This window comes from Dromiciops gliroides, chromosome 3, assembly GCF_019393635.1.
Source record: "Dromiciops gliroides isolate mDroGli1 chromosome 3, mDroGli1.pri, whole genome shotgun sequence".
In the NCBI taxonomy this organism is placed as follows: Eukaryota; Metazoa; Chordata; class Mammalia; order Microbiotheria; family Microbiotheriidae; genus Dromiciops; species Dromiciops gliroides.
In genome coordinates, this window is record NC_057863.1 from 253,744,284 (window position 1) to 253,759,427 (window position 15,144).

At 37.8% G+C, this 15,144-nt stretch overlaps 1 protein-coding gene across 8 annotated transcripts in view; it reads left to right on the forward strand.

The window, feature by feature from the left end:
- The window catches only part of NPAS2 (neuronal PAS domain protein 2), a 253,145-nt gene that overhangs the window by 162,193 nt on the left and 75,808 nt on the right, over nt 1-15,144 (forward strand). For 7 of the 8 annotated variants that reach the window (XM_043997547.1, XM_043997546.1, XM_043997543.1 and 4 more), the window contains 2 exons: nt 5,213-5,304; nt 12,102-12,191. In XM_043997547.1, the coding sequence (XP_043853482.1) occupies nt 5,213-5,304; nt 12,102-12,191 (182 nt within the window). The remainder of the gene's footprint in view (nt 1-5,212; nt 5,305-12,101; nt 12,192-15,144) is intronic. The other variant, XM_043997544.1, reaches the window with a different exon arrangement.

The window sequence follows — 15,144 nt, forward strand, 5'->3', positions numbered from 1 at the left end:
CTTCATGCTCAGATACTTCATAGTTCGGATTTCTCCACCCCTGAAGTTTATCCTTTTGAGAAGCTGCCTGTGTATAAAATAGGAATCAGCTTTTCTTCATTCCAAGTTACTCCTCCCTCATTAATAGCTCCTTATTAGGCTAGGTTAGACGGTGGCACTGCCCTCCAAAATTGCCTATATTACTCTGATCATTCACAGCAAAAGCATGTTAAATAAGGAGTGTAGGGAACACTGAGCAGCAATAACCACCCAGACCAGTCAGGATATAAACACTGCCAGGGGGGTCACCCTAATCAAAAGTATACTTGGAGCATGGTTTGTTTGTTTTTTCTGACTTATAAAAATTTAAGAGGCAGTTGCATTGATTCCCTCACAAATAGGACAGTGCCAACTTCTCTTCCCATCCCTGTCCCTGTCCTTAATTCTAATATGTGGACATTCTTGTATTGTTCTCACTCTCTTGGACCTCTGAAAAGCATCAAGTCCTGGTTTAAAAAGATATTGTAGGGGGCAACTAGGTGGTGCAGTAGATAGAACACTGGCCCTGGATTCAGGAGGTCCTGAGTTCAAATCCTACCTCAGACACTTGACACTTACTAGTTGTGTGACCCTGGGCAAGTCACTTAACTGTCATTGCCCCACAAAAAGAAAAAAAAAGATATTGCACTTCTGGTTGGTTCTTGAAGCTGCTGTCAAACTAATCTCTTAAGATGTAATTAAATTCCCTGTGTTAGCCTATTCTCTTGTGCCCTTTACCAATCTTTTTCTCCTAGCACTAACTATACCTTTCCTGCCTCCCACCTGCAGATTAAGAGAAAAAAAAATAGGGGAAAGTGAAAAACGTAGGAAGGCTGTTAAGAAGAATGAGAAGCATAACCTCTTTAGAAAAAAAACACATGACTTCAAACATAATGAAAAGTCACAAATGTCAGAAGTATTGAGGAAATAATTATAGTTATTCTATCATTACAGCAATGCTTCTCTTTCACTGAAATTTTGCCACAGACAAGATGATTTCATGAGAGAGGGCATGATTGGGACATCTGAAAGTTTCATTGTGCTTATTATTCTTTTGCAATTTCTTTGATAATTACATATACCTATTAAAAATGTGACAGTAATAATACACCCTCTTTTTCAAAGCTGCCCAAGGGAGAGGAAAGAAGAATGTTAATATCTTCAGTTAAAAATGTCAGTGAAGAAAAACCCAGTGGGATTGTAATAAAAGTATAGTGATAGTAGTTGAAAAGACCCAACATTGGAACCAGAATATTTCCTAAATAAGCACATTTTCTAAAAACCAAAATTTCCAAATAAAAGTGAACATGTAAGAGCAAGTGATTTGGGTAGAAAATACTTTTTGCCCAAATTACTAAAAGTAGGTCAGTATCATTGGAAAAAGAAGAGACCGAACCCAGGCAGTTTGACATCTTGTAGAACTACTGTTCTCCTGGGAAATCATAGAATCATAGAATGAAGCCAGAAGGAATTTATATTAATAAATCAGTCCATAAGAATCCTAATAAACAGTAATAGTGATAGCCTCATTTCTCTTCATGAGGGGAAGTTCTACTTTTCATCAATTCCCTTGCATCTATGCCAGGGGTTAGCAAGCATTTATTAAGTACCTACTTTGTACCAAGCAATGTATTAAATGTGGGGGAAACCTAGAAAAGCAAACCTGCCCTTACTCAAGGAGCTCACAGTCTAAGGGGGGATCTTAATAAATACAAGCCAATTCCCATTCCTTTTTATATTATTTCTCAGAATGAGTTGGAAAATCTGATCTCAACTTGCAGCAAGTTTGTGCACCATTCAATAAAAAATGAGAGCTGGGCCTCTCAAACAGTGTGCGACAACCTCCATCTCCCACCCCCAAATCTTGCTTCAAGAGTCCTTCATTTAGCCCAGTGATGGGGCAGCTAGGTGGTGCAGTGGATAGAGTACCAACCCTGGATTCAGGAAGACCTGAGTTCAAATCCAGCCTCAGACACTTGACACTTACTAGCTGTGTGACCCTGGGCAAGTCACTTGACCCCAATTGCCTCACCAGAAAACAAAAACAAAACAAACAAAAAAAAACATTTAGCCCAGTGATTCTAGGCAAAAGCAAGATTTCCCCCCAAGTATTACCCAGGGAAAATCATCTCTGTAGATGTGGCTAGTTGAAATGGGTATTCATTGGTGTATTCTCTTATTTATCTTCCTCTTCTGCCTTTCTGCTATAGGAAAGCCAGATAGCAAAGGTAAGTAAAGTTGTCTGGGGTTCAGGTGATTACAATGAACATTTTCAGTACTTTGGCTCAGTTCTTTGTTCCTTCTTCTAAGGCAATCCTGATCACTGGTTACTCCTTGTTTATGGATGGGTGGGTGGAAGTGTGGGGCAGATCAAAACAAGAATCTGGCCCCTTTCATTTGCAGAGAAATTAAAACTGTTTTGAGTCAACAACACTGATTGTATGAGCCTAAAGCCCTGAATTAAATGCAAATAAGGGAAGCACAATTGGGTGTCCTTATCTCATTCAATGGAAATGTTACATTCCACTGGGCCATATTTCCCAGTTGTTTATCTCTCTTCTGTGTGCTCTGTACTGACTGATTTAATTTAATTTAATTTCCCCAAACACTGAAGTCCCAATCCACATACCCCAGGAGTATTTCTGCTTTAGTCAATAGAACTAGAAATAAAGGACTGTGAAAAGGGGAGAATGATTTCAGTTTAGGGTAACATTTACACTTCCTGGTACAAGCTCTTATGTCTCTGTCCTATTTTCAAATCTGTTTGTTTGCACCAATGCAAAGATGGCACCTGCCACGCACATTGGGATCAGGGAGCCAGACTCTCTGGGACACAACTGGAAATGACAGAAAACTGATTGATTAAATTTCTTATGTCAATTGTTGATGAATGCCTTCAAATAGAAAATTCTCATAGGCTTTTTATTTGAAAGCTTTGACCCCTCCCCCTCCTTTTTGTTTATACTTGTAATCCCAATGCCCATTGGCATTGGTAGAGATCCGTGCCCCATTCCATCACAGGTCAGTTAGTAAGAGGAATGAAGCCCATAAAATGGGGGGGGGGGATAAAGAAGGGGGAGAGAAGGAAGCCAAAGGCCATTTTTAAAGACTCAATCTTTCAAAACTATCCTCACTCATGTGGGAAGGGACGCAGTGGGCTCCACATAAGCCTAACTTGACATTCTTAAAAGGCCATTCCAAGTTACATGTGGAAACATGCAATCAATCAGATGGTTGGTATGTTGATGGAGTTATACTCATAACATTGTATTTTCAGTAGAGCATACCTTTTTTTTTTTTTTACTTACCTAGAGATGGCTTATCTAACCTTAAAAAAATATATATGTATTAATTGGGCCCCAGGCTCCAAAGAATGTAATCACTAAAGGATGTTGAAACACCCACTGAGTGTAATGGCAACTACCAGTATTACTATACCATATTAGAAAGTAACTAGTCATATGAAATGATTTAAATGTTATTTACACGAAGGAAACTTGTGCTTTCTTTTTTCCACCATTAAAAACCTTAATCCTTCTTCTAAAGAAGATTTTGGCCATGAGAATTCGTTCCATCTCGTTTTTTCTACTGGAAAGAACATCTTCTGCCATGATAAATGCAATCCACAGGTTTATCAGAGAAGTCACATATAGTTGGGGTTTTTGTTGTTATTGTTGCTGTTGTTTTTGCCTCAGGCCGAGAGCTTCTCTATTCAATAAAAAGATATTTCAACAAAAATCAATATCCTATCTTGGATAGTAAGCTATCTCAAGTATAACTTTTCCAAGAGTTGGAAAAACTGGAAGACATGGGTGAAGGTCAGAAATGGAAGATTTCTTTTATTTCTTTTCTTTTCTTTTCTTTTCTTTTCTTTTCTTTTCTTTTCTTTTCTTTTTTTTTGGCCTGGGGCAATGAGGGTTAAGTGACTTGCCCAGGGTCACACAGCTAGTAAGTTTCAAGTGTCTGAGGCCTGAATTGAACTCAGGTCCTCCTGAATCCAGGACCAGGATTTCTTCAATTTCTAATCACCCTTCTGGCGATACTAGAATGGACTCCCTGTAAGATTCACAAAGACAAAGTTTCTTCACATCCCAGGTTTTCTTTCACCCAGTTCATCTCAAGGGCAAATTAATCCTGGCTGTTGTACAATGTTCTGCACACAATGGGCACTCAATATAGATTGTTAATTGGCTCTTTTTGCATGGTTTTCTTCCCTGGGTTTCTTTCTCTGCTATAGTCAGTCATCAAGGACGATTGCTCTTTCATACTGCTTTAAAAATAAAGAAGGAAACTCATTTTTGTTTTATATTAATTGTAACTAGTTTGTTCAGTTCTCAAAGAAGAGACCAAACAGAATCCGAGGAGCACATTGCTTTATAGGATATATAAGGTTTACAAATCCATACGTATACACAAAATATTTAAGTCTGCTTTTTTCCCCTACCTAGTAGCTTAGCTACTAGTTGCTTTGTCTAATTTGAACAAAAGGAGGGTTTTTTTTTTCCCTCTTTTCCAGTGTCAAAAACACCTCCAGCACCTTAATAAGTCTTTGCTTCCTGTTAACTCTTCAGGAAGCAGCAACGCAACTTGAGCCTCTGAGGGAAGTGCCTTAGCTGCATAGAAATGAATGGACATAATCCATGCACAGGGCTTTCCAGCCCTTGGGACAGTGCCCAACGCCTTGTAGGCACTTAAGAAATACTTATTGAATTGCATTGAAATTCCCTCTCCTAACCAAAGGCACTCAGAGTAGCCAGGATATTGTCAGGCACTTACCTTAAAGCCAACTTTCAAGTTCTAGACTAGAGATGGTTAACCTTTTCATGGGTCTTGTACCCCTTTGGTAGTCTGGTGAAGCCTATGGACCTCTTCTCAGAAGAATATTTTTAAAGGCACAAAATACATAGGATTACAAAGGAAACTAATTCTATTAAAATACAGTTATAATGGGTTTTTAAATGGCCAAATTCAGGGATCCCCATCTTAAGAACCCCTGTAGGTTCTAAACAAGATAATCTGATTATTTCCTATTATCAACTGTAATACAGAAATCTACCGTCTCCTAGGAGGTGTGTGATCTTTTCAAATTACTTAGAGTTATATCAGATCACATGGCAATAGCTTGTGCATTATTTGCTAACTGTACTTTTTACTTGCCCTAATGAAAAGTAACAACATATTTTTATTTATTTAGAAGTTTCAGCACAAACGGAACTCTGTGACATTCAGCAAGACTGGAAGCCTTCATTTCTCAGTAATGAAGAATTCACCCAGCTGATGTTAGAGGTAAAAAAAAAATGCATTTTAAAATTAGTTTTAAGAGTTTCAAAAGAAAATGTTCCTTACTGACTCTGGATGTGACTTATTGGCCCAAGTAATAATTTGTCCACAACCCTTCAAAAGAAGGTCTCGTGAGAAATATCCTGTCGTGATTACTTGCTCCCATCCGTTCTGTGGCTACAGTACTTGGTGGTGTAATGAAGCAAATCTGTACTATGTTTAAAAAAAAAATCTGTACTATGTTTAAAAGCTATGTTTAGTAGTAAATCAGAATACCATAGTTTGCTATTGCTAGGGGGGAAATGCCTGGCGCTCTGACTATGCCCTAGAGACTTAATAACTTGTTAGCCAAAGGATAAATAATACAAGAGGGGGGAAATTACATACATGCTTTGCTTTCATTTGACATGGACTTTCCTTTTCCCTGAATGCAAGGAACTACTTCTAACCCCATTTTATAAAATTATGTGCTTAGGAGGAACTTGTTTTGAAAAGACCAATGTACTGTCAAGTTCTGTTTTTGTAAAAGTTCCCAATGAATTAAAACTACTTTTAAAGAGGCAGTGAGGTAGGATAGAAGGAGGGCTGCATTTTGAGTCCAGGGGAATGAGTTAGAATAGCCACCTTAACAATAACTTTGTAACCCAAGACAAATCACTTTCCCTCAATGAGGTGGAGTGTCTTCATCAGGAAAGTGAGGGATTTAGAGTAGACTTTCACTAGTGTCCTTTCCTTCTCTGAGTCTTTCATCCTAAATTTTTTCGAAAGACAATGTGGGAGAGTTGCCTTGAGCAAGTTCTTTAACCTCCCAGAGCCTCTGTATCCAGATATGTAAAATGGAGATAAGGATACTGGGTAGTACCTACTTTACAAGCCTATTGTTGATCTTAGATGAGATAATAGATAGGAAAGCACAAATAAACATTTAAAGTGCTGTGTAAATGTCAATTATTATTTTTTGTAATTTGTTGATTTCTTTTTTCTTGTAAAATTGTAATCCATAATTTTATGATTCAAAGTTACTCATGGGGGGCAGCTAGATGGTGCAGTGGATAAAGCAGCAGCCCTGGATTCAGGAGTACCTGAGTTCAAATCCAGCCTCAGACACTTGGCACTTACTAGCTGTGTGACCCTGGGCAAGTCACTTAACCCCCATTGCCCCACCAAAAAAAAAAAAAAGTTACTCATGGAGATTGGAAAACTATCTTAAGGAAATCATGTGTACATCTAATACTATATTGTACATGCACACATGGACATTTATCCTCTCCATGGTAAATGGTTGGTTCTCATTGGCTTACTTCTTCCTCACAAGTCAATGATTCAAACCGTTACGAGAGCAAAGAACTATTTTTCAGGAAATATTTATGGTCTAGTGAGAACGATACCTCACATTTATAAAGTAATTCAAGCACTTACCCAAAAAAGACCCTCTGAGACAGGTAAAACACATTTTTATTAATATTCCCATTTTACAGATAAGGAAACCCAGACTCCGGGTTAAGTGACTTCCACGGGATTATACAGTTAAGTACCATAGTTAAGACTTGAAGTTAGGTCTTCTAACTCTATTTTTTATTTATTTTATTTTATTTTATTTTATTTTGTGGGGCAATGGGGGTTAAGTGACTTGCCCAGAGTCACACAGCTAGTGTCAAGTGTCTGAGGTCGGATTTGAACTCATATACTCCTAAAACAAAGGCCAGTGCTTTCTCCACTGCGCCACCTAGAGGCCCAGGTCTTCTAACTCTAGAACTGATGTTCTAACCATTATACCGCCTTGCCTCTGTAATCTAGTATGCATGGGGAAAGAGTTTCTGCAAAGAATATTCAGATTTTTCTGGCTGCTGCTGATTGGAGATGGAGCTGAAGTTAAGACACAGAGTAAGGTTTTCTTCCCATTTCCTCAGAAATTGGAAAGTTAATCTCATTCCCCAAAGGAGAGATGGCAAGAGAAGCATCCTTCTGTATATTTTTTTATGCAATGCAAAGCAAGAAGAATTAGGTTGGGTGAGTTTAACATAAAGGAGATAAAACAGGAACTTTATCTCAAGGATAACTAGCAAACTATTTGGAGAGTTTCTTCTTTAGGCATATCTGTTCATCTCTTCACACACACATACTTACATAGTCCTGATATAACCCTCACTTTGCCTAAATTAGATATACAGAAAAAAATAAAAGTATTTGAATAATTAAATGTCATACTGACTGTGTCCAAATATTATGGAATATAAAAGTATTAATGAGCATTTGCATAAAAATAATTAAATCTACATACAAAATGAATGTAAAGAGCCTACGAAACTTACTTTTCCAGTAATGCATTTTAAACAAGTTAAATATAGAGCTGTTTGTAAAATATAATGCAGGGGTAGCTATATCATTATACTGCTTTACATAAATAACTTTCTATTTTCATTCTTATGTAAATATAGCTAAAACAGAAAGATAGCTACAGGCCTTATTTACGAACCAAAAGCATAGTCTCATTTATTCAATCAATTTTGGAGGCATTTAAAAACAACATCTGAAGAAACATGAGCTTGTATAGTCAAAATTAGGTAGCATTACTTGGAAATGATTTCGACTGGAGGCTAGAACTGAAATTCAGGTAGGTGGGATAGCTAGAATTAGGTGGTTGCAGATATATGTAGATTTCACGTATTCATTATGTGTTGAAAAAAAAATTTGCACAATTTCCTGTTCACCTTATAAGATGAACAATCTGCCTATTGTATCAAGGGAGGATACCCGCAGACTATGTCTGCATGGGCTGGCTGAATTAGAAATGAAAAACAGGGGCAGCTAAGTGGCACAGTGAATAGAGCACCGGCCCTGGAGTCAGGAGCACCTGAGTTTAAATCCGGCCTCAGACACTTAACATTTACTAGCTGTGTGACCCTGGGCAAGTCATTTAACCCCAATTACCTCACTAAAAAAAAAGACAAAAAAGAAAGAAAGAAAAACAGCCTACTCTGTTTATTCAGGCCATTTTGTTCTGATTTTTTTTTAACCTGAGAATGCCACAAACCAACATCTCTGTCTCAGAGCTTCTAGCTCTATCGAGTCTCCCATCCATGAAAGTTCATCTTATAGGGGTGTCTGTCACTTAGCAGTAAACAGGCAGTACTTTTCACCTCTGGATGTCATCCTATGTTCTGCCTGTACACTCTATCTTTGTTCTAGAAAGCTGTGTGATAAGATAGGAGCATGAGAGGCAGTGTGGCTTACTGAGGAGGGAACTGGCCCAAGAGACAGGAGACTGCCTAGGTTCAAGTCCTATGACCCAAACTGTAACCCTTTTGTTGTTGTTGCTGCTGCTGTAGTTCAGTTGGGTCCAATTCTTCATGACCCTGTTTGGGGTTTTCTTGGCAAAGATACTGGAGTGGTTTACCATTTCCTTCTCCAGCTCATTTTACAGATGAGGAAACTGAGGCAAACAGGGTGAAGCGACTTGCCCAGAGTTTACATAGCTAGGTACTTGTTTGAGGTCAAACTTGAACTCAGGTCTTCCTGACTCCAGAGGCCCCATGATGCATCCACTGTACCAACTAACTGCCTCAAGCTGTAACCCTAACGAGTCATCTTTTCAAATACCCGCCCCCCCCCCCCCCCCCCCGGCAACTTCTCTTTCTAAGAAAGCAGAAAAATTATAGGTCTACATTGGTAGAGAGCTTTCCTACCCAGAGTTCCCAAAGAAGTCACTCCAAGCAAAAATTAAGGAAGGGCTGGAGGAAGAATAAATAAGGAAAGATCAGGACACTCTGTCTAGCAAGTAATTTTTTATGTAGAAGCAGAAGCCCTAAATTACTAACCCACTCACCATCCACCCCAAAAGATTTGCAATATGCCCCCTAAAATCGACACTCTTTTTTCCTCCACCCCATTAAGGTCCATAAATGGGGTTTTAGACAGATCACCAGAAGGTCCTTAAGATCCCAAGGCTTAGAAAAATGAAAATAACTTCACTGAGAACAAACAATAGGAAAAGTTGCTTTCCCCAGCAAGGTGAACCTGGAAAGTAAGAATCCCAGACCATTTTAGATGAATTAAAAGCAAAACAAAGTAGGTCAGGCTTCCTGTTTACTGTAAATGAAAGAGTGCATGAGGTTCTGAATTTTAATCAGGAGAGGTATAAATTCTGGCTTTTTTAGGCCAGAATTTGTTTGGGGCACACATAAGGGAATGTTTCATCTTCTCTGTGTGGGACTGAAAAACAAAGAGGTGGTAGTTTCCCTTTGTCTGTATTGTGTAGTAGATGTAAAATTTCAAGCCATTAGTATTTCTACTGTAACCAATTTTAGTGTGCTGATCAAAGTCATCTTTACAATAATAGGGGCACAATCACTTGGCAATTACATTCTATTAAATTACCTTTATATTGTTCTGATGGGGCTTTTAAAACTGAAGCACACATTCTGAGAGAAATAACTCAGGGCTGTTGGTGAAAGTTTGCTAGAAATTGCTATTGAACTGATGGAAGTTTCTTTCCATTTTATAAATACCTCCAGCCTATTAACACCCACTTGCTCTGAAATAAAGAATTCAAGTAGAATGTAGTCACACTGTCCTAGCAGATGAAAAGCATCCCCTCTTTTTCTTTCCCCCAGACTGCCCTGAGCAAGGTTTCCATTGACATCAGCAGGAGTATACCTACCTGCCAAGGAGACTGAAAAATGCCCTTTAAAGCCAATATCAGAATAAGAGCTGAAAGATGAACAGGGTCATAGCCTTGTGACCAGGATCTTCCTCTTTGGTAACAATGCTCTATCTATATGAAAGGAAGTATTATAAGAAATGTGACTTCATCAATACACAGGCAACCTTGACTTATTCCTGTCATTAATTTTCTGATGCGCTGATGAAAAAAGCTGTATACCTCCAGAGAGAGAAGTGATGAACTGAGTGCAAATGGAAACTCCCCCCCCTTTTGTTAGTTTTCTTGCCTTTTTATATTTTTGCAAAATGGCTAATATGGAAATATGATTTCATATTGGATACAGGAGGGGCTTTAAGGGAAGGAGAGACTTTGGAACTTTAAGATTTTTAAATTAATGTTTAAAAATGAATTTTTAAAAACTATTCTTCAACAAATTTCTGATGAGCCAGAATCTCCTTAGATGTAATTAATGTACCTGTCAGGTACATGCTTTGAAGTAGGTGTTAACTCTTTTACATTACTTACTGGAGAACTGTTACAGATTAGTGCTTCAGGGCACTTAATGGCACCCCAGTGACTTGAAGAAGCTAGTGCCACTGCTGAAGTACACAACTTACTTTTTAAGAGGAACATTGGGAGCTATTAATTGAATGCCACACATGTTGTTGGTTTTTTTTTTAATAACTTGCCTTCTTGGGAGTCTAAGAACACATTTGATTTTTTTTCTCCCAAAGCTTAAATAGGATCCAAATTTGGAACAGATATTTCAGTCATAGTTTTTTTTTTAAATGATAGATTTATTCCAAAAATAATCTTAGTTTGAACATAATTCTTCCATCAGATTTATTTTCTGGTGAGTTGCTTTCATTTCTTTTCCCTCTAATCTCTCTTATCCTTGAACCTAGAAATAATCTACAAGCTAGGTGGCAAAGTGGATAGAATGCCAGGCCTGGAGTCAGGAAGACCTGAATTCAAATCCATCCTCAGACACTTACTAGCTGTGTGACCCTGGCCAAGTCACTTAACCATCATTTGCCTTGGTTTCCTTATCTGTAAAATTGGCAAATAATCATACCTACTTCCTAAGGTTGTTATGAGGATCAAATGAGATAATAATTATAAAGTATTTAGCACAGTGTCTGGAACATAGTAGATGCTATTAAAATGTTAATTATATTATTGTTCTTATTATTATTAAGCACCTACTAAATTCCAGGCACTGGAATACAAAGACAAAAATGAAATAGTCCTTCCCTCAAACAACTCATTAGTTGCCAAATATAAATATACTCTCTATCCCAAGTTGCTATGGTTCTACTTAGAGTACTCAGCTTCTAAATGTCTTATAAAAATGTAACAAATATGGGGGGTTTTAATCTCATAAAGGAAAAATAAAAGAGTTAAATATTTATGTCTACTTAATACAAATATTGTTTTGGGGACTATGCTATCTATAGAATTTAGACATTCTGAAATGTTGGTATATAAGAAGGCACTCAATTTTACTGGACTATTAAGTTGAAACCAGGGCCAGATGTCTTTGAAAAGGTAATTTATTCCATATTGGCATTAAATGTTTATATTTAACCATTGTTGATATTTCAATAATTTGGCCGTTCTCTATTGCCTAACTTTTTTTAAAAATGACTTTTTCTCCTGTAGGGAATGGAGGTTTAAGTATGCCTCAAAGGTCTTGAAACTTATTAGACATAATTCAAACACATGGCACACACAGTAGGTCTTCATAAGAGGGTGTGTTAAGTTTTACTTTACACAGTCAAGTTTTGCTATTGAATCATATGTGCTCATGGAATTGAAACAAGTTATTTATATTTTTGTAATAGTAACCACTATGCTTTTGAATCAGTTCAATACTATGCTTAATAACATTTTTTAATTGCTGAATTTCTGTAACCTATGAATATGTAGTCTTATTTGCTAAGCCTCTTTCTTCTTTTGAAAGCTCTTCCTCATTTTAAAAAGTCACCCTGATGTCAGAAAGAAAAGCTGTGATCTTATTTATGGAAATGTTCTGGGGGAGTTTAAAACACACAAAAAAACAACAACTATATGTTCTTTCTGCCCTCATTATCCATCAAAGCATATACTAAAGTATTTTCCCTTCTTCTGTTTTCTGCAGGCATTAGATGGCTTCATCATCGCAGTGACAACAGACGGAAATATAATCTATGTATCTGACAGTATTACGCCACTCCTTGGGCATTTACCGGTGAGCTACTACTCATTTGCTGTCCTTTGCCTATACAGACTAACCTTGCTTTCTTGAATATAACCCAGACTTTATGCCCCATTTATAAGTGACTAAAAATCAGACAATAGAATAGAAGACAAACCTCTTGGCCTCTCGAGCAGATTTTTCCTAGCACCGAAGCTTTGCTTCTCAGTAGGCTGGATTTTGGCTGACTGTGTTAAGTAGATGCTGAAGAAACCGATTGTTATCTCTGATAGCAGCCCAAAATTCCACAGACTTATTCTTTCTACTACATGATCTTGTTCTCCTGCTGACTGGTTTAACAGATCTGTCCATCAGTATGGGGAAGGGAAGGAAAGAAAAGAAACAAGCATTTATATAGTGCCTTTTCTGTGCCAGGCCCTGTGCCAAGTGGTGGGTGATGATGACAATAGCTAGCAGTTATATACTGCTTACTATGTGCCTAGTCCTGTGTTAAGTGCTTTTTAATTATTATCTCATTTGATGCTCATAACAACCCAATGAGGTAGGTGTTATTGTTACCCCATTTTACAGTTGAGGAAACTGAGGTAAAAGGAAGTTTAAGTGACTTGCCCAGAGCAAGTGAGCTAGTAAGTGTCTGAAACTGAATTTAAATTTAGATCTTCAGGACAGCTGGGGCTATGCACTGTGGGGTTCTCTCTAGGTTTGATAGGGATCTGTCATAACTGAAGTAATTCTTCTCCCTGGGAATATTTCAATAGGCCACTGAGCTGAAGAGAGGGGTATCTATGCACAGTGGTAGAACTAAACCAAGCTAATATTTGATGGAATTGATTTATACTATAAATCCACAGAACAGGGAACTTAGAAATATAGGTCTTTGGAATTTCCATATGTCTTTATTGAGTCATGGAAAAATGGGTTAGAAAAGGTGTTCTTAATCTGGAGTTCATGAACTTGTTTTTAAACAAATTTTTGATAGCTATATTTTTACTAGAATTGGTTTCCTTGTAACCCTATGTGTTTTATTTTATGCATCTTTACTGCAGTGCAATAAAAGAATTGTTTTAAGGAGTTCACAGGCTTCATCATATTAACAAGGTGAACCAAGACACAGAAAAGGTTAAAAGCCCCTGGGTTAGAGTGTATCATACTTCTAGGGGGTGTGCCGGAACTGGCTCTAACCAGCTTTAGATAGACAAATATAATTGCTACAAGTCAGACCTTGATTTATCTTTTTATTCCCATTGTCTAGATTTAAATATTATCCCACTTCATCCTAATGATTACTAGAACTGATATAGGGCTTTAAGATTTGGAAAGTGTTTTGAATATGCTCTCATCTGTGTCTCACAACTCCCATGCATGCCTCCAATGACCCTAGTAAAATTCAAACCACTGAGGCTTTTGGTCCGACCAGTTGTACTATGTGCATATTTCTATACTTCACAAAGTTATTCACTAAGGTATGTGGTTAGCCCCAAGTTAGGTGTTCTAGGGAACACAGCAAAATGCAAAACGTGGTTGTTTCCCTTTCCCCATGCCATGCAGCTTGCAATCTAGTTGGAAAGATTTATTTTTTAATGTGAAAACAGGGGGCAGCTAGGTGGCACAGTGGATAAAGCACCAGCCCTGGATTCAGGAAGACCTGAGTTCAAATCCGGCCTGAGACACTTGATATTTACTAGCTGTGTGACCCTGGACAAGTCACTTAACCCTCATTGCCCCACAAAAAAATGAGAAAATGACATAAGACAATATTATAAATAAGTGAAAATCTCTACATGTTACTCTATGGCATGGATGGCAGCATCACAGTTGTGGACAGGCAGGGACCCAGACAATAGAAGATTCTAAGGTCAAACAAAGTGTTAGAAGTATATAGATAGTGGCAATCAAGAATAATCAAGAGATCAAAAGCCCAAGTGCTCTGGACAAAGGTACAGGAGTAGACATTCCTTAGCAGTCAACAGCAACAAGTGATTTCTTAGGAATCCAAGGCATTATTTATTCAGTCATTCATCCATCCACCTATCTATTCAATGGATATCTTTATTTAGTCCCTACTGTGCTAGTCATTAAGTGAAGTACAAAGAACACAATCTAGTTAGGAGAGAGGAGATATTCACCAATTACTATAATACATGATCGAAAGTTTTAAAAGTTTTATTGTTGCCTTCTGTAATTTGGTAGGGTAACTAGGTTGGTACAGTGACTGGAGTACTAGGCCTGGAGCCAGGAAGACCTGAGTTCAAATCTAGCCTCCTACACTCACTAGCTATGTGACCCTGGATAAGTCACTTAACCCTGTGTGCTCACCTGCAAAATGAGCTGGAGAAAGAAATTATAAACCACTTCACTGTCTTTGCCAAGAAAATCTCAAGTGGGGTCACAAAGAGTTGGACATGACTGAACAACAACTTTATAACTTGGTGCTTTTTCTAACACAATCATTTCCCAGTGATCTCTACCACTACCAATAATTCAATCCACAAACATTTTATTAAGCACTGCTATATACCAGGCACTGTCCTAGGTGCTGGAGGCAGGGCATAGGGACTGGATCTATTATTTCATTCATATAGGGAACTACCAGATGAAGAGTCACTCTTCCCTGATGCAGGTCAGTGATTTAGCGGTCTTAGAGAATTGCCAGAAGACTAACACCTTAAGTGATTTGCCCAGGATTCATCTCACAATCAGTATGTGTAAGAGGCAAGATTTAAACCCAGATCTCAGTTCTCTATCCATGATACCACATGCCAAAGAGGCCTTCAGGGAACTTAAATTCTATTAGGGAAAATGCATTCATACACATATATGCAATTATATATACATATATATTTATATATACACACATGCAGATGTGTGTATACATACATATACAAGTATGTATACGCACACATGTACGCACTAGATAATTTTGCAGCAGAGGCAGTAGCAACTGGGGAAATCAGCAGAGGCTTCATAAAGGTGGTATTTGAACTGT